The sequence below is a fragment of the Vipera ursinii genome (genome assembly GCF_947247035.1).
Source record: "Vipera ursinii genome assembly, chromosome: 15".
In the NCBI taxonomy this organism is placed as follows: Eukaryota; Metazoa; Chordata; class Lepidosauria; order Squamata; family Viperidae; genus Vipera; species Vipera ursinii.
The window spans coordinates 6,620,377-6,640,230 of NC_139528.1; the positions used below are offsets into that span (position 1 = coordinate 6,620,377).

Here is a 19,854-nt window from a genome sequence, read left to right on the forward strand (position 1 = left end):
TCCCCCACTGAATTTTCTGGGTCAAAAGATCGCAGATCATCACCTGATCCCAGGGGGACCCTGGCAACCATTCATAAGTCCTTCGGGAGATAGGGCGGGATATAAATCCCATCAATAAATAAATGTGAGCCAGTTGCCAGGCATCCAGATGTGAATCAAGTGACCATTGGGGATGCTGCAACAGTCATACGTGTGAAAAATGGTCCTAAGTCATTTTTTTTTCCCAGTGGCGCTGATAACTTTGGTCACTAAACAAAAACAGTTGTTGAGGATTACCTGTACTTGGCTTCCATTCATCATTTTATTTTTCCTTAGAAGTGAACTCGTTTAATATCACAATTTTGAGTCTCTCGTTTGCCCATGGATAAATCTTATGTAATGATAATTTATTTAGCCAACCTGAACACCCAGCCCTTTTTTTACTTCCTTTCACCCACTGGGCTGTGTTTAGACCAGGGATAGGCAACCTTGGCTCTTTTATGACTCGTGGACTTCAACTCCCAGAATTCCTGAGCCAGCATGGGGGAACTATGGCCACTTCATGACTTGCGGACCTCCCAGAATTCCTGAGCCAGCGTGGCTCCCTTTCCTGTCAGCTTGGCTGGCTCAGGAATGCCTACCCCTGGTTTAGACAATACACCTGACCTTTTCTTATTAAAGGAGCCCCATCTCCAAATTATTCAAACTTGCAGTAACAAAAGAATCCACAGATACCGAAGAAGCATGTGGCCAAAGAATTACAAAAAACGACCATGTTTATCTGAAAGCACTAGTTTTTATAAATTTTTTTAAAAAAAATAACTTCAAAATTCAATATAGCAACCAAAATGCATTTGTTGACGGTCGGGTATGTTCTTCAGGTTCAGGATCATCACTCACAAATCCCAGTATTCTCTTGATTCCTGCCAACTTCTCTCCCATAAGGTCCCCCTGGGGGGGGGTTTCTTTCCTTTACAAACCTTCCAATACACCATGGATTTGATTGCCGTCTTTCCCATTGTGATGCTTGCATTTTTTGAAGCGGAAATTTCAGGGGTCATCTTGGTAGGTTAAAATGTCTTCAGCCATTCTGAGCAACTGAAAGGGGTCTTTTTTCCCCCCACCCACCCACCCCCGAAACAAAAAGCAAAATTAATTTTAATAGGTAATATATTGATTTCTCCAAAATCCACATTCAGCAATATTTCTGAACCCACATATTAAAGCAGGGGTGTCAAAACTCAACTTCATTGAGGGCCGCATCAGCATTGTGGTTGCCCTCAGGGGGCTGGGTGGGCATGGCCTGGGTGGGCGTGGCCTACTGGGTGGGCGTGGCTAGAGTGCATATGGCCTACTGGGTGGGCGTGGCCAGCTCTACATCCTTCACATCAAGGGTGCCTATGGGGGCCTGGGCAGGAGTGGGACAGATCTGGGGGTCTCTGGCAGGAGGGTCTCTGGGCCAGGGCCAAGGCAGTGGGGGCCGTTCCCTCACTGTTTCCAGGATGGCCTCGTGGGCCGGATCCAGGCCCTGGGCCTTGTGTTTGACATGTCTGTATTAAAGCAACTGAACTTCATTTTTAAGGTGTGCCATTGTGCTGCCCACAGCCAAAAATGGCAATAAAGGTTTATCTGTCTTACCTACTGCAAACTTGAATTTACATGTGGAAGAGTCCCCTCCTTCTCAACTATTAGAAAATGGCATTAAAAACCTAATGCCATTGCAAGTTCAGGTTTCCTAGTATCAAACCTACCACGTAGAATCATAGGGCTGGGAGGGACCTTGAAGGTCTACTAGTCCAACCCCCTCCCCAAGGCAGAAGACCATACATCACGGTTTTCCAATCTTTTCTTCAAAACTTCCAATGATGGAACACCCAAAACTCTGGGAGGAAAGTTGTTCCATTGGGTTTGGCTAGCCTAGAGCAGGGGTAGGCAACCTCAGCTCTTTTATGACTCATGGACTTCCAACTCCCAGAATTCTGGGAGTTGGAAGTCCATGAGTCATAAAAGAGCGAGGTTGCCTACCCCTGGTCTAGAGAAAAGGACTGGGGGGGAAAGGGGGGGACACATTGTACTGTAGCTGTATTCCAGTATTTGAGGGGCTGCCCCAAAGAAGAGGTGGGGTCAACCTATTCTCCAAAGCACCTGAGAAGCAAGGATGGAAACTTAACCAAAGAGAGAAGCAACCTAGAACTAAGGAGAAACTTCCTGACAGTGAGAACAATTAACCAGGGGAACAGCTGGCCTCCATCAGACAATGTGGGTGCTCCATCACTGGAGGTTTTTAAGAAAAGACTGGACAACCATTCGTCTGAAGTAGCACAGGATCTCTTGCTTGAGCAATGGGTTGGGACTAGAAAAACTTCCAAGCTCTATTCTTAGTGAAATATTCCACTAATCAAGTTACTGGGGCAGGAGAATATCAGAATGCAAAAGTCCCACGCCCTCGAGAACTGAAGTGAGTCCTGTACTTCAGATTCCCTTGCCAAGCAAGTGTACGTGGTACAACCAGCCCCTCAACCTGCAAAAAAAAAAACAAACCCAAGCCACTTAGCCACCCCGACTGCATCTGGATAAAAGAGCAAGGGCATTGCAGGGACTTGAACCCCATCCTGGAATCCAGGAGTGCCAACCACCAATGCCTTTTGCTTTTTTTTTGGTTTGGGCAATGCAGCCAAGGTGAAAAGCAAAACCTGAGAAAACACCAACTTGTTCTCTCAGGAAAAGAAAAACCTTTTGTTTGTGTGTTTTTTTTTCTGCTTCCACGTCTGACCACGTACCACGACCTGAAAAGAGTCTTAGCAGAATTGCAAAACACCCTTCCCCAGCCGCCTACGCTGCCTAGAGCTAAGGTCAGCCAAAAGGCTTCCCCACCCACAATATGTCCCTCAAAAGACAGGAAACTTTTAAAAAATTGCTTCGTTGCTATTGTGTCACAAGGTACCAGAATATACTGTCCAAACGCACTTGATATTTTACTCGATTTGTGCCTGGAATTATGAACATCACAGGAAAACTTGAGGAATTAAAAAAAAATTACCTTCCTTGAACTGGGCTGTTGGCTTCCAACTTAGAAGGTTTTAAGGCAATATTTGCTCTGATGTTTTCAAATACTTTTTAACTTTATTACCTTATGAACAGCAGCCCTGGGCAGGATCCAAGTTTTAGCATGATGTCAACTGTTTTTGTGGTGTTTTTGTGCTATGTATGTTGAACAGCTTGTTCCTGGAAAATTCTTAGCAAAAAAACCCCCCCTGGTTGCAAGTACAACCCCTACAACCCCTACAACCCTCCATTCACCCTATGAAACCCTGACCAATGGGCCAATCACTACCGTGGCTAAAAGGCAATTTTAGGCATCTGGGCAAATGACAACCACCTATTGCATTTACTGCAAGCAGGCTGGTCCCGAGACATCTTTTCTTTGTTGCTTAAGTTTGGCGATCGCTCTCATTTCAGTTTTTCAGTTTTTGTAATTTTAAACACATCTGCCTCATTTGTGATACACGATTATCTCGGGTCTCCATTTTAAAGGAGCACCCTGTTGAGGATACCGGAGACATTACGTACACCAGGTCTCAACTCAATACCTCAACACGCAAAAGATGGGAAGGATTCCTACAGAACCAGTCTAAATAAACCGCCCTCGCGTCAGCATGAAGCTGGGGTTATTAACCTTCAAAAGAGGCAGAAGGGGAGATCGCTTTACATCTCTCCAGTTTCCTATCTCTTGTTACAGGGCAGCATGAAAAGAAAAATGTTCATTCACCTGGTTTGGTTTTTGTCCACTGCAGTGTGAAAATCGTGCCTGGAGGTTCCTTCTACTGATCTGCGAAAAGCAATCTAGACACAAGGGTCCCCCCCAGCTCCTCCCATTGATCCCATCACATAAGGAGAGAGGAAAAAAAACACTTGGGTTTTTAGGAAGGCTATTCTTACTGGAGTGGCTTCTGTGCCGCCTCATGAGGAGCTGGCTGGCTTTTTTTTTTTTTGAGTGTTGTGTGCTCTTGAAATCATACTGTTAAGAAAACAGAACAGGAAAGAAACCCACACAAAGCATTCCACTTCCAAGTCAGGAATGGGTAGAAAATGTGAAGTTGAGACTTGCCAGTTTAGCTTCCTGGAGCTGTGGTTTCTTGTGCCAATTAGAGCCTAAGATGGATCTGGAAGAAAACTAAAGGCTTCGTTACCCCCCCCTCCAAAGCCCTCCCCCCCAAAGAGCTTAAGAGAAACAAAATAAGTCGTACAGAGGTTACCTAAAAAGCAGCACTCGGTCTCTCAGCCAAACAAGAACTGGGCTACACTGCAGGTCAGAGCTCCTTTCAAACCACAGGCATTTTCTGTCACTCAATCCACCTGGATCTCTCTCTCAACTAGCATTACTCTGCACAAGAAAAGCCGATTTCATCATTATCGATTTCATCATTATCGATTTCATCATTTATCGCTCTACCCAAGCAGATCAAGCACACTGCCATCACAATTACTTGCCAACCAGAACAGATGTGCTTCGTATAGGGTTTTCTCTCCTGGTGGTGGTCTGAAAAAAAAGAACTGGAAGAAACAATGAGCCCACCCACCCCCACCACCAAGCTGTGCCAAAAAAACTGTGCCATTTACATGAGTTAACTCACTGCAGAGGCCCTTCGCAGGAAGCACTGCATACAGGGTGGAGCAACAGGTGTGTGTGTGTGTTAAGTCACCCTGGAGAACTTCACAAACACTAGGCAGAAACCTCTGAAACATAACACCAGACAAATGGTTGCGCCACCCCCCATCCCATCCCTGTGTGGAATTGGAAGACATCGCTAGTGCTACGAGAGATGGAAGGCAAAGCAGATTTTAAGTGGCATGCAAATTTCTAAATATAGCTTATGTGTTATTTACACTGTTAATGCACACACTCAGATCCTTATGAATTTAGTTAGGGGGGCTACCCCGGGTGAGCTGAGCAAGGCGGCTAAAACTTTGGAAAGACCGGAGCTTCCTAAACTAGGAATATACATTTTAAGGAATGTCGTTACTTACCCCGACCTCTAAGTATTTTTTCCCCAACTTGTCTAGTTTTTTTTTAAAGTGTTTTAGAAATCATCCCAACGAGAGAAGACCATTCACTCTCCTTAGTTAGAAGATGGCTATTATAGCATGCCAAGTGCCTGGATTTATAAACTTTTCTCAACGGTACAGAGAAGAGAGGAAAACATTGTGCAAAGAAAATCTCCTGCCTGATTTTAGAGAGAAAGTCTTCGGCTCTATTTCTGTTCTTGTCCGATAAGGTGTTCACGGGAGAAAAGACTCTGAAAGATCAAGAACCCCCCCACACACACACCCAATGCCACAGAGCTGTTCACAAAGTAACATTTTTTTTAAAAAAGAACCCAGAAACAGTAGGTTTTATTTGAACAGTGAAACGAGATACAACCTCCTATCCTTTGGGCATTTACTGTACAAAAATATGGATACGGGCTGCAAGACTTTACACAGGTACTCAAGGGCTACACAAAAATGCATTCCTTTCTTTTTGCTGTCCGGTGGATCAGCCATTTTAAGGGCCGCTTGAAGCAGCCTCTATAGCTCAATGAGGCAAGGCAGTCGAGGCCAGAGAATAGGATAAAAAAGAGCCTTCATTTATATATTAAACTGAGCAGTAGCTCATTTCAAAGGTATCTGGGGGCCACAGGCAACCCAGCAAGCATTTTAAAAGGTGAAAGGGACTGTAAGGCGTATTTCTCTGGGGGGAGCCCTGAAAATGAATATTAACTCAGCTTTTCCCTAGCATGCAATTATTTTAGAAATGGTCAAACTTATCTTGTTACCAGTTCAGCTCCCAGATGGACCGAAGCAAACCTTTGCAGAGCTCCTGGCTGAGGCAACCAACCAACCAACACACAAATCGCCTGCTCTCCAGTCCCAAAGACGATTGATCCAATTCTACCATGCTTTTTCATTATTTCTCTTCAATTCCATCTTTTTTTTTAAAGATTTAGGAAATCATTCATACATCAAAATATTTTGGAAAGCCAGCTGGGTAGAAAGCACCTTTGCCATTTTTTTTTTCTTTTCCCCTGAAGATTCTCTTTTTAATTTGTTAACATTGCATTTGTAGACATGGGCCTTCATGCACTGGTTTTTAAATGCGTGCTCCTCCTCTTATTCATTCCGTAAAGGTTAGGAAATTTCACATTTTGATTTCAGACACTTCAAATTTGCCTGTTTCACTGCTTATAGCTTTGTGGAGCTTTTTTTTTTCCCCTGTTGGCAGATTCTGGCTTTTTCACCTGTTAACATCTGGGACCTTTTCCATCATTTCTGCCTTTTATCATTCGCAAAGATGTTGCTCCCTCTGCTTTTTATGATGCCAAGGCTTTTTCAGGTGGTTAATGTTGAGAAGACGGATCTGAAAAAGGTCTAGACAAGAGTTGTCCCACAGGCCACCACCACCCCCCATACAAGACAAGATACAAGCTATGAGCAGTCAACGGAGATTACGATTACTGTTGCATTATTAGGAACTCACAAGTCTGCAATCACCAATCATTCACTTTTTTCAGGCTGTTACAGAATTAAAGCTACTCATTCTTGGAACCAATGATTTGAATTACAAAAAGGAAACAATCAAAAAGCAGAATCTTACTTGCAAAAATTATACAAACTACCCCCGGAACGAATATACACACAGGATCATTCCATTCCTTGTCTTTTCTCCCTGAAGTCTCTTAAGAGATATTAAGTACCTGGAAAAAAATGCCAAAAGAGAACCACAAACTACTATATCTAAAGGTTACAACTTTCCTCTTTCACTTGTCAGTTCCCTACCTGGGCATTGCAGCCCCGGAATTTTAAATTGCCAAGCCTTCCTTTTTTCTGAAAAATCCACTTTTGTATATATATTCTCAAGGGCTTTCCTTCTCCTCCCCTTAATAGGGAAAATGCAGGAGTTGGTTCTATTTTTTTTTTTTACAGATCAGTCATACACAGCTTTTAGCTGGGAATTACTTGCGTATAAGCATTTGCCCTTAAAAGCCAATGTCTTCCGGTTTGTCTCAATTTCTACTGCAGAAAATTACTTGCCAGACTAGGCTATTTTTCCAGGCCTAAGAGTTAGGGATGTCCTGGGGAAATAATTTAAAAAAAAAAAAAAACCACAGAAAATTATTCTCACCCCACCCCAACACACCACATACTGGTTATCATTAAAAGTCCCCCCTCCAATTCATATCAGAGACTAGTGGGTTTTTTTTTTTTTTTCCCTTAAGAACTTAGCTTTCAACTTCCCAGCTCTTCTGCAAATGCTGCGTAAATGGATCACAATTCTAGGCACTGTCCTCTCTTCCCAGGAAAGTTAGGTCCAGCCTCAAAGAGGTCTTTGCCATAGAACAGCAAGCAACAGCAAGCCAAGCCACCAGAGGACGCTAAAGTACCTGCAGAGAAGCTAGAAAGAAGCTGGCATTTATCCTCCCCTTCCAAAACATTACCCCACCCCAGATAAAAAAAAATAGCTCACTGTCTAAATATCTGCATACTTAACCCTCCACAAGGGGGGTGGGAAAAAAGTGGTTACACCAGAGGTTGGACTTATGGTCCTGCGCAGTTCCTGCCCCACTAGATGCCAAGATGCCACCTCCTTTCCTAGGAGTCAAGTTTCCATCAGCCACGCCTGGTTCATTTATGTTCCTTCCTTTGCTTGTTTACACTGGAGTTTTTAATTCAAGTCATCCTTTGCATTTTTCTCCTTATGGATGATTCTCCTCTGGCTCTACACACACCTGAAGGGACAAAATCTCAACAACATTGCAATCCGCCCCTCCACCCAGCTCTCCGCCCGCAAAATGGTTGCCATCAACAAATCAAAATATAACACTCACACACACACACCCCTTTTTATAAAAAAAAATACCTGCAATGCTGCCGTTTCCCACCAGGATTTCAACTCACCCTTTTTCTGGGGAGGGTTTACACAGCCTCACGAATGCTAGCTACTCTTTTGGAAAGCAGGGGGGGGGGGGAAGCAAGCAAGAAAAAAAAGGGGGGGCTACTTTTTTTTAACCACAGGAACCGCTGACTGCTTGGCTTGCGAAGGCTGCCCCAGGTTAGCTTCCCCAGCAAAACAGCCGAACTCGACTAAGCACACCTGTAAAGAGAGAGACCAACATCCCTCCCCCAACAAGCCTCTTTTAAGAATAAACCCAGTTACCAACAGAGGAGCGCTAAGTAAGACGTTGCCAGAAGATAAGCGAGGCGGGTTACCAACTACAGGCGGACTTTTATGGTCATCTTTGGTGGTTCCCCTACAAAGGACGCTTGGCTTGGTTGTTCTAGTAGCATCTAAAGGCATCTTCCCATGACCTCTTCTACTTGCTTTTTCCTGCTTTTTTTCCTTTCCTTTCCTGCTTCACCAATGGATTGGCTCCTGGGGGTTAAGGGGGGGGTTGTCTACGGGCTTCCTAGCTTCCTTCCAAAAGGCCACCTTCTTTTTGTTCACGCCAGTTGAGCAAAAGCAGCTTTTTTTAAAAGTCTTTTGGCGTCTTTTCTCTCCAACTGCTTTTAAGCAAGCATCCCGACCCAATACACTCCTTGGGGTTACATTTGCAACAAAGTCCTTGGGAAGTGAAACCCCAATGCACCAAAATGCCCTCTTTAAAAGCCACTTTTGGTTCACCCGTTGCCACAGCCTTCGCTAAACTTAAAACCAGAGCTGAGCAAGTATTGGGGGGTTTATTACGCAGCTTTAAATAAAGTCTGTTTTTTGCCTTCTTCGCTAATTTTCTGTTTTTTGCCTTCCTCTTCGCTAATTTTCTGTTTTTTGCCTTCCTCTTCGCTAATTTTGTTTTTTGCCTTCCTCTTCGCTAATTTTGTTTTTTGCCTTCCTCTTCGCTAATTTTCTTTTTGCCTTCCTCTTCGCTAATTTTGTTTTTTGCCTTCCTCTTCGCTAATTTTCTGTTTTTTTGCCTTCGTCTTCGCTAATTTTCTGTTTTTCTGCCTTCCTCTTCGCTAATTTTTCCTACTTCGTTAGCCGAAATCTTGCCTTCTTTTTTCTCCCCCCACCCATTCTTTTCCTTCTCTCTTCCATCTTCTAAGATTGCCTTTCTCTCTTCTAAGTTTTGCCTCTGTGGAAGTCTTCTGTCTTGGTTTTCCTACTTCAGCAACAAGACTCTTTTAAGCTTTTTTTTTAAATCAAAGAGTATCTTTGTTGCCACTTTTTTTTAAAGAAGAAAACCCTTTGGGGTTTTTTTTTCTTTTCTTTATCGCTCTGCTTGAAGCAGACTTCATGTTCCAAGCTTTTACTTCTAAAGCTAATCTTCGATTAATCTGAAAATTTTTCAAGCGCTTTTTAAAATCGCTATCCTCTTCCATCTTGTTTTCTATCTTCCATTGTCTTGATCTTTCCTCGAAGTCTTGAGCACGTTTTTTTCTTATCCTTTCAAGTTCTCTCTTCAGATTTGAGGGCATTTTTTTTTTAAAAAAAAAAGCCCTTTCGTAGTAATTTGTCGCACGTATTTTAAAAGATATACTTTTCCAATCTTATTTTCTGGTTTAAGTTAGAATGCCTAGGCTGCCTATACTTTTTAAGCAGTAAACAGTTGTTACAATTCTAGTATTATAACTAAGAGTAAAATCCTCTTCAATCGCTTAACAAATATCCTTAGCTATCCTTTTTCTAAGAAATTTAGGCTATTTTCCTTTTTAAAATCTAACTATCCTCTCAACAAGCCCTCCCTCCCTATCTCAGCCTCCCTGCAGCTCTAACAACGGAAAGGCTCGAGCCAGTTTTTATAGCTTGACGTCTCACACCCTGGTATTTGCAGATCCTTCCACCACCTACGTCAGAAAAAATAGTCCCTTGTATACAAAGGCCCTCTTGCTAGGATTTGTTGATTAGTTGGTTAATTAGTATTTCCCCCTCCCAACTAATATGTTCCCCAAAACATTATTAAAATTTTATGTTGTTCCTTGTTGTTTACCCCCTCCCACTATAATTTGCTGCACCTTGTGAATATAAAACAATTTAGGAAAAATTATGCAAGATTCTTCCTATATTCTGCCTCAATAGGCAATTTATAATGCAATGCAGGTAGTCCTCGTGTTACAACAGTTCATTTAGTGACCGTTCAGTCACAACAGCATTGAAAAAAGTGGCTTATGACCGTTTTTCACACTTATGACCTTTGCAACATCCCCATGGTCACTTGATTTACATTTGGATGTTTGACAACTGACTCACAATTATGATGCTTGACAACTGACTCACACAGCATCCTGGAATCATGTGACCCCCTTTTTGCAGCCTTCTGATAAGCAGTCAGTGCGGAAACCAGATTCACTTAACAACCGTGTGACTAACTTAACAAATGTGGCAAGAGAAGTCATAAAATGAGGTAAAACTCACTTAACAAATTTCTCACTTAGTAAAACTAAATTTTGGGCTCAATTGTGGTTGCAAGTTAAGGACTACCTGTACCTAAACTGCGAGAGGCTTTGTCTGCTGCAAGATTGGAGCAAACTACACATTTGTTTTCTAAGCTAGAATGCAATAATTTCTGTATAACCTAGCTACAGAAAGTGTCCCAAATTTAAGTTACTGCTGGTTCCCAAATGCCACTGTAAGGGTTTAAGTCAGCTATTATTTTGATTTTAGAAGTTTATACAGCCTTGTTCTTTTGAGGTACAATGCTATAGTGCAGTGTTTATCTCCAGATCAGCCCTGCAAGGTAGACCAGCCAGGGAATTGTCAATCAAGGACCTTCCTGGCTTACCAGGATTTGACCCACCCTCTGCCCTCCCTGTGAGTTTGCAAAGCATGCTTAATAAGGTAAAACCATGTTGCATTGTGGAAATATATCCTACATGTCCTGTCCCACTCTTTCCCCCCAACCCCATTAAATCCTACGCATCTGAAATCGCATTTCCTTAATCCTTTTAGTTGCTTTGTCCTCCAATGCCTGTTTGACTCCTGATTATGCACCCCATTTATCTAAATGCAATATCAGCATGGACATCCGACCCGGGAATGGAGGGGGAGAGGGGGCGGGGCAACCAACTCGGCGGCCATTTTGTGCGCTGTCGGCCCCCGACGCCATGTTAACTTTGAGAGAAAGGGAGGGTGGGCGGAGCTCACGCGGCGCGGAGGGATACCGTGAGCGAAAGACCTGGGAGGGATGAGAAGCGATTGTGTCGCAGCAACGTCCGCTCCGCCAGGCGAAGGGAGGGGGGAGCAGGAACAGCCGGTTCTAGCCAGCTCAAACCAGTTCTAGGCAGTAGGGAAGGTTCCGGATGCCGCAGGGCCGCAACGCGCATGCGCAAAAGCTCTTCTATGCTGTTTTCCCTCCCCCCCCTCGGCTCTGTTTCCGGACTTTCTGAGGGGATTTTTTGCACGAAAATGGCTTTCTTCACAATGTGCCAGGAAACATTTTTATCACGTATTTCGGCAGGGTTGGTATATCTCCCTCAGTCCCAGGTGACTGAACTGACGGATAGGCCCGAGTTTTCGTGAAATGTACTGGTTGTGTGAACACAACACGGGGAAACCTGCTGGCTGAATTGGCCGCCCATTTTGGTTGGGTTTATTTGTACTTTCGAATGCAGGTGGACAAAAAGTTCTTTAGTTGACCTGGATTATTTTTTTAAAGGATTGGGTGTTTTTTTTAAAAAAAAAGGGAGGTGGAGGGTTGGAAGAGATTTAAGAAGAGACTGGAGACAGCCATTTTTTTTAATCCCATTTTTTTAATCCCATTTATATTTTGTCCAGAATGGGATAATAGGGTCTCCTGTTTGAATAACAGAGTTGGAAGGGACCTTGGAGGTTATCTAGTCCAACCCCCTGCTCCAACTTTTCCAGGTCTCTCTAGGGCCTAGGCAATCTTTCTTACGGGTCAAGGCAGCCCAGTTCTCACAAACACCTTTACAGTAGTATTATATTGTTCTCCTGGTGAGAGGTAAATTCTTGTTTCTCTGGTTGAGGTCTCGGATGTTTCAACTATAGGCCTTTTTGAAGGACCTATAGAGGTAGTCCTCGACCTACAACAGTTCATTTAGTGACCATTCAGAGTTACAAGGCCACCAAACAAAGTGACTTAGGACCATTTTCCACACTTAACTGACCGTTGTAGCATTCCCCACAGTCACGTGATTTCCATTTGGACGCTTGACACGACGACTCACGTTTATGACCGTCGCAGTGTCCCGGAGTCATGCGATCCCCTTTTGTGACTTTCTGACAAGCCAAGTCAATGGGGAAGCCAGTTTCGCTTAACCGTATTATTAATTTAATAATTAATAAATTAATAACAACTTCAGTGGTCCCCTTAAAACAAACGAGGCAGGAAAGGTCGTAAAACGGGGCGAGACTGGCTTAGCAAATTTCTCACGTAGCAACATAAATTTGGGGCTCGGTTGTGGTCGTAAGTTGAAGACGACCTGTATACCATGGCATTGAGGGAATATACCTGGGCTTATGAAGATGGATGTCGTTTCCTTCCTCTGCTTCAGCTGGTGCGTTTCCCAGTGTTCATTGCTCTTCCAATTCCTTCTTCCTTCTCCAGTGAAGATGGATGACCTTCATTGGGATGAAGAACTGGGTGGGGGAGTCCTACTTTGGAACCGTCTTTGACACCATCCACCATGATGCACCTGTGTGGTTCCCTTCCCCATTGACTTGGCTTGTCAGAAAGTCACAAAAGGGGATCGCGTGATTCCGGGACACTGCAACGGTCGTAAACTTGATTTGTTGTGTCAAGCGTCCAAATGTTGGGAGATTAGGCACGCTGTCTTTAGTGCAGGTCTATGGTAAGTGGGTGGTACCCATGGGGGGGGAGAAGATGAGATTACCCTGGTAGGAGCTCACTGGCGTGTGGGGGGCGGTTCTGCAAGATTGAGCGCTCTCGCCCCTTTTAACAGGATAGCTGTTTGGTTTGAAGACCATTATCATCAATATCAATATTTCTACCTCTACGGGGCCAGATAGGCTGTAGAAGAAGGCTTCATCTGCTGTCTTCAGGTCTTGGTGGGATGAAATAGGCTGAAGGTAAATATTAACCGGATGCACATTTTGTTTCAAGACCACCTGTGTGCTCCAGCCTTAACGTTGGATGGGATGTTGGCAAGTCCTCAGACTGGGAATCCTGCTGGACGCATGGTGGAGGCCACGGCTGGAGTCCTTTGCCCCTCTGTAACTGATGAGCTTAAACGGACTCCAGAAGATGGTAGAGGACAGGAAGGCCTGGAGGAATGTTGTCCATGGGGTCGCGATGGGCCGGACACGACTTCTCAACCAACAACAACTGGTGCGGCAGTCGCAAATTTATTTGGAGCTGGACCAGGGCCTTATGACCACCTGATCAGACTACCGCCATGTGCTTTACATGGAGATGTCCCTGAAGGCTACACAGGAGCTTGACGAACGCTGCTTCGTGTGGACGGGGAGAAGCTGCTTCAGACACCCAAAGTGTGAGTGCTCCCACTGACCGCCGGTACGTTTCTGGCTTCCCTTCAAAATGCTGTTTTCCCTTTAGGGCCTCTCTCCTGGATTGGGCTCCTAAATATTTTCAGACCACTGTTTGCAAATACTGGTCTCTGCACTGGTCATTGTTGGAGATGCTTTTAGTCCCCTCCGTTTGGGGTAGTTTTCTGAGGCGGCCTCCCATCTTTTTTTTTTTTTTTAATCCCATTTATATCCCGCCCTTCTCCGAAGACTCAGGGCGGCTTACATTCTAAGAAGCACAAATCAATGTGCTTAGCAATAGCCTTCATTCTATGTACATGCCTGCTTATTAGGGCTTTCGGGACCCCCCCAAGCGGCATTATTACAAAGTCAGCTTATTGCCCCCAACAATCTGGGTCCTCTTCTGGAATGGCCTCCCTTAAGAAATCTCACTTTAGATTGGCTCGGTACCAATGACTTTTCTCACTACGACGATTTCACCGCTTTCGGTTTTCTGTCTTCAGTTCTATCTTTTATTATTTTATCCAGTTTTATATTTCACGACAATCACAGCTCAGAGGCGGCGGTACGTAGCTGCAAAGAGAAAGAAGCAACAGCAGCAGAAAATACGATTCAGGACTTGGACTTTTCCACTGTGGTGAAAAGCTCTGCCTTTTTTAGCTGCCTGAGCCTTAAGAAGGCTAGGGCAGCCAGGTCAGATGGAAGTTACTGGCGATGACAGAACCTAAGAGAAGATTAAAGTGGCTGGCGTTAGGGTGGGGCAGGGGATGAAGTTGCAGACAATTCTGAGCTTTTGCACAACCTTTCACCACACCTCCCTTTATAAATTATACTACAGTCAGCCAGGAGCCAGAGCTTCCAAAATACCGAACTAAAACCAAGTGAACCATAGCGGGGCATAACAGGGTACCTAAATTCAGATACTGAATCACACTTTGACTTTAAGCCACGAAGTGTTTTTGTCCTTGTCTGTTAAATAAATAGTAAAATTATGTTGCTATGAACCTTAAACCGTGGTTTACGAATCCATAGGCCTGCACAAATGTATACGGCGTCAGATGCCTAAATGTAATGTACAGACTGGGCAACGCTTAGCTGACGTGGGGCGTGGAGTTTCCGAGGCCGAGGCCGATGGGAACCTGTTGTGCAATGCATCTGGGAGAACTGAGTCACGTAAGAATGAAAAAGGGCAAAGGAAGAGAGTCAATATTTTGGTTTTGGTTTTTTGTTTATTTAGAGGGCCTTAGAAATCCAACCTCTCATCACCATTAGTTCGAGATTCGCTGTAGTGCCTACATCCAGAAAAGAGACTCCTGTGCGCATGCTGGCGTTCCACAAACAGAATATCTCACCTACTCTTGACAACAGCAACTGCAGCATTATATATATATACTTTGTGCAAACTCACCCTGAGGGTGATGGCTCCCCACCCTCCCACCCCTCCTTTCACTTGCATTCTGTACCATGCAGCTATTTGTGGTGGCTTGCAGTGGGAGGATCAGCAAGATGGCGAATCACCAGCCGGATCTTGTTTTACTCTTCCCCCCTCCGTTTCCCCCCCCCCAATCACCACCACCTCCCCGGAGCTGCATGGAATTTTCCTCCATCCAGGCTTATGCGTGTGAATGTGTGGATGCGTGAGAGTTCGATTTTTGGAGGGCACCGAAAGGAAATAAGGTACCCAGAGCTTTCTCTGTGTGACCTGCCTTCTGTGAGGTGAGATTAACAGCTGCAGGGGTTCGGCTAGGCGGGGGACACCCTCTTTAGGAGTGCCTGGATGTGTGGGACTGCCATAAGCAGCTTGCAAGAATCTAGCCGGCCACTAAGTGGCCAGCAAACAGAATACAGACAGCCCTCTCGTCTCTTCCTTTGTGCGATGGTCTGGAGGACTTCGCACCCAGATACGGCTTCCCTTCCCTTCCCCCCCCCACCCTTTTTTTCCTGTTTGGTGTGGTTGTCCACTGTCTGGTTAATTTATTGTTGGTTGAGAGCACAGCAATAATACTGTTTGTAAAACATCTCAAAAGCTTTTTGATGTACATACAGCGATGAATAGGAAAGAACCCACTCAGCCCCAAAATCAGGAAGACAAGCCGGAAGGAATGGCAAAGAGGGTTGAAGGTGTGGAACAAATTTTTAAGAAAAGCAGTGCATAGTGCACTTCATTGGATATTTTTTAATCTAAGTAGTTCTGAGTTCGTTCTTTCTTTCTTTCTCTCTCTTTCTTTCTTTCTTTCTTTCTTTCTTTCTTTCTTTCTTTCTTTCTTTCTTTCTTTCTTTCTTTCTTTCAGAGAAGCAGACAATAAATCCTGATAAAATGATCGCACACAGGCATATTCGTTGAGAAAATAGGCCTTTGACTGAGAAAGGCCCAGGGTTTAACTACGTGTTTTTCTCCACGACTACACGTGCAGTATCGGCTTGTGTCCACAGCCATGTTAGCGATAAAAGGTGACATCTTCATATCTAGCGTAAGAGGGGGGTTGCTTGGTTCTGGCCTGTGGGTTTCAGGCAGAGTATCTTAAGTCAGTTTCCAGCCAGATCCCAGGGCTCGCTAGCACTAAGATTAAGATGTGTTTATTGAAACAGTTCCATGTGCTTTATTTAGCGAGGGGAAACCCAAGTGGAAGATTCAATAGATAGGATATAAAATGTAGGCCCAATATATGCACTTGCTAGTACAGCAAAGAAGTAGTTCACACAGGTGCCAAACTGATCAGAATTTGTTCATGTGAGCTGAAAATTTTTTAACTTTCTGAGCGGGGCAAGAGAAAGCTCTCTGCACTCTCATTCTAACATAAAAAATATTCTTCCCTGGCATCACTTTCTTTGCTTTTCTGTTTTTTTTTCCTGCCTCGTAGATATAGTAACTAAAATCTCAATTTGATTGTGTCTGGAATTCACTTTTTGCCCTGGAATAAAAGATGATGGCGTTTGGGGGGGCGGGGGATGAACACAGCAGAAATAGCAGAAGGGAAGCCTGTCTTTGTGGCTCCTGTTCTGGTGCAGAATCCACTCCTCCTAGCTCTCTAAAACCAAAATATTTGGTGTAATTATCAGGGACCCCTTTATTCAGCATTTTCTGGACCTTGAGCTCTGGGCTTGATCCAGTTTTCCCTAACTTCAACTCCAAGCAGCTGTTGCAGGAAAAGGGAAGGTTTTATTTTCTCACAAGGAAGCCCCTTTTGCCCCCCACCAACATTGTACCATGGGTTGAGGAGCAAGTAAGGGTGACCTGAGAACACAGCTGGACCATTTAGCAACATCTCTGTCATTTGACCAACCCGGTTTATTCCCAGGTTTCCATGGTTACCAGTCGTAGGAGTTGCTGTGCTGAATTGGCCAAGGCAGTTTTGGTTCTTCATATGGCCTTTTTTTTGGGGGGGGGGGAGGTTGTCCCTTCCTCCCTTCCCCCCACTATTCTCATGAATCTGGGATCTCTTAGTAACCCTCCTCAATTGCAATAGTCCTTGATAGACCCTCTTTCATTAACGTATTGAGTTTCACATTTTGTGGCAACGAATTCCACAGATTAATGATGCGCTGTGTAGAGAATCTCCTTGTGCACTTTTTCTGAGTTATGCATGATTTTATACAACTATCGTAGGGAAGAGATTTGAGCACCCTTTTGGTTTAATGTCACTTATCACTTAACTTGGTTTTCTTTATGCAGAAGTTGGTATGAGTCTGGGATGAATGCATGCTTGTTATCTGAGAAAGGCCTCAAATGCAGTTCCCCTTATATTCTTACACTACCACAGCCCACTTTAGAAGGCAACCCACAACTGTGCGTGTATAATCACACTCCCTATAGAAGTGAACTTAATTTTCCTTGAACTAATGTAGGACACTGCCTTGCTTTATGCAACATAGTTGAGTCTAAACCAGGACAACATAACCCATGCTATGTTCACATATAATAAATACAACAATAGTTGGATTCCTACAATATGCTTGACAGAAACTGTCCAACACTATGTTAGGCTCAACCTGTATAGGTACCTAATGAGGTCCATTCACCAAAAGAGCAGTAGAGTACAGGCCAAGAACACTTCCTGTTACTGGAGAACCTTGTTGTTATTGTTAGTTGCGAAGTCAGTTCCTCCAGGCCTTCCTGTCCTCTACCATCTTCTGGAGTCCATTTAGGCTCACGCCTCCTGCTTCAGTGACTCCATCCAGCCACCTCCTTCTCTGTCGTCCCCTTCTTCTTCTCTTGCCCTCAACCTTTCCCAGCATTAGGCTCTTCTCCAGTGAGTCCTTCCTTCTCATTAGGACAGTACCAAAAGAGAACCTTATCTGTCTTCTATTCCCCTAGATATGTGAAAGCCATGTTGCAGTTTGTAACTATTTAGGTGACAGCAACAAGAACACAAAGACATTTCTTCAAAATCGAAACTGATCAGAATAAGCTGAGGAGCACCATGTCTCAAGAATGACTCTCTGGACATCGACTATCAAAAATAAAACAGCTGCTAGGTTTAAACTTGGATAAGCTGCATCCTTCAGCCTATACCAGTTTTTGGTAACAAAAAAATAATTTATTTCTAACTATAAACGTAACGTGTGTGGAATAAATACTTAAGAGGAAATAGAATATATTGATTGAATATTTAGAGTTTTATCTACCTTTCCTGAATCTGTTCTTGTACTTTGTTGCTGCAGTATTCCCAGACTCAGAGCCACACTGAAGATAGAAAATGCCGAAACGGAAATGTGTCTTTACTGAAAAACTAAAGCAGAAATATCCTCATTTTCGTAAAGGTAGAGACGACTATGAAGCAGAGTGCTTGGTTTGCAAAGCCGGCACATTTGTGTCAGTGGCACACAAAGGTGCCAGCGATCTGGAGTATCACATGTCCTCAGAAAAGCACAAGAAAGCCCTGGGAGGAGACAGTTGGTCTGCAAAGCTGACTGAATTTTTGGTGACTCCGGGCGCGAAAGCAGAGGATGCTCTTGCCGCAGCGGACAGCACTCTAGCCTTGCACACTATCCCAAACTGCAACAGCTACAAAGCAACGGGGCGTACATCGGAGTTGTTGAGAAAAGTATTTCCTGATGCAGAGACAGCGCAAAGGTTTTCCAACACCCGGAGCAGGGCAGAAGCTCTGGAGAACTCTGTGCTTGCCCAGCATGCGGTCAGCGTTGACCTGAAGGCCCTGGAAGAAAGCTGCATCCCTTTCTGTGGGGTGGCCATAGACGACAGCAATCACAGGGCCCTGAAAATGGTCCCGGTGCTCATCCAATATTACGACTACAGGAACGGCGGCTTGAAGACCAAACTGCTGGAGCTTCAGGAAACGCCCACCGAGACGGCTGACGCCATTTCGGACTATCTCGTCAAAACTCTTAAGAAACATGGATTGCTTCAGAAATGCGTGGCCTTTGCGGGGGACAACCGCAACACCATGTTTGGCGAACTTCGGCAAGACGAGGAGGCGAGGTCCGTGTTCGCCAAGTTGAGGAGAGCCCTCCAGAGAGAGACTTTGATTGGGGTGTACTGCCCGGCCCACATTTTGCACAACTGCATTCACCACGGAGCAGACGCCCTGGAGGTGGACATAGAGAACATCATTCTGAAGATCTACCAGTACTTCCACATATACGCAGTGCGGACCGAGTCCCTGCAGGAATACTGTGAGTTTGTGGAGGTGGAGTACAAACGGCTGCTCTCCCACAGCAAGACCCGGTGGCTGTCCTTGTTCCCGGGCATCACGAAGCTGCTCCAGATGCATTCGGCCCTGAAGTCCTTCTTCTTGGGCCAGAGCAACCCGCCCACCGTGCTCAGGAGCTTCTTTGAGCACGAGTTCAGCGAGCTCTACCTTTGGCACATGCATTCGCTGATGAACGCTTTCCACTTGCACATCGAAGAGATGGAGCGGGAAAACAACTCCATCGTGGAAGTGATGAGGACGCTGGACTCCGTGCACACCATCCTGCTCGACCGAAGAGCTCAGAACTTCATGTCCCTGACGGTGAAGGGGATGCTGGCAGACAAGCGCAAGGAGGGCCTGGAGGCCGAATGCGATGCCTTCTCGCACACGGTGCATCGCCTCTACAGTCACTGCATAGACTACCTGGAGATGTGGATGGCGTCCCTGCAAGAGTTCTCTTGCTTCGCCTGGATGGCCCTCAGCGACACACCCAGCTGGGGTGACGTGGAAGCGTGTATAACGTATTTAATTGAAAAGGGTGTAGAGGTTGATGACATCAAGTGCTTTGATCAGTTCAACAATTTGAAAAAATTTGTGGAAGCTTCCAGCGATGAAGAAGAGTTCCAGCATCTGCTTTCGCATCAGAAGTGGACCAAATACTTCCTGAAGGCTAAAGCCATTGAATGCTATTCAGAATTGTTAAAAATTGCACAGTTCTTCTTCGCAATTCCCTCCCACAGTGTAAATATGGAATGGAGTGCTGCTTTTCATTGATACAAAGCCAGG

At 44.7% G+C, this 19,854-nt stretch overlaps 1 protein-coding gene and 1 long non-coding RNA gene across 2 annotated transcripts; one reads left to right on the top strand and one right to left on the bottom strand.

Moving 5' to 3' along the window:
* Nucleotides 1–7,694: 7,694 nt before the first annotated feature.
* LOC310647371 lies at nt 7,695–9,914 on the bottom strand. Its single transcript, XR_014493873.1, has 2 exons — nt 8,898–9,914; nt 7,695–8,786 (listed from the first exon to the last, which is right to left on the bottom strand). It is a non-coding gene; the product is annotated as an uncharacterized lncRNA (long non-coding RNA).
* A 5,095-nt stretch (nt 9,915–15,009) lies between these two features.
* Nucleotides 15,010–19,854, top strand: LOC310647184 (uncharacterized protein). Its single transcript, XM_083374223.1, has 2 exons — nt 15,010–15,133; nt 18,080–19,854. Exon 2 carries the CDS (start codon nt 18,115–18,117, stop codon nt 19,840–19,842), a length of 1,728 nt encoding a protein of 575 aa, XP_083230349.1. The 5' UTR covers nt 15,010–15,133; nt 18,080–18,114; the 3' UTR covers nt 19,843–19,854.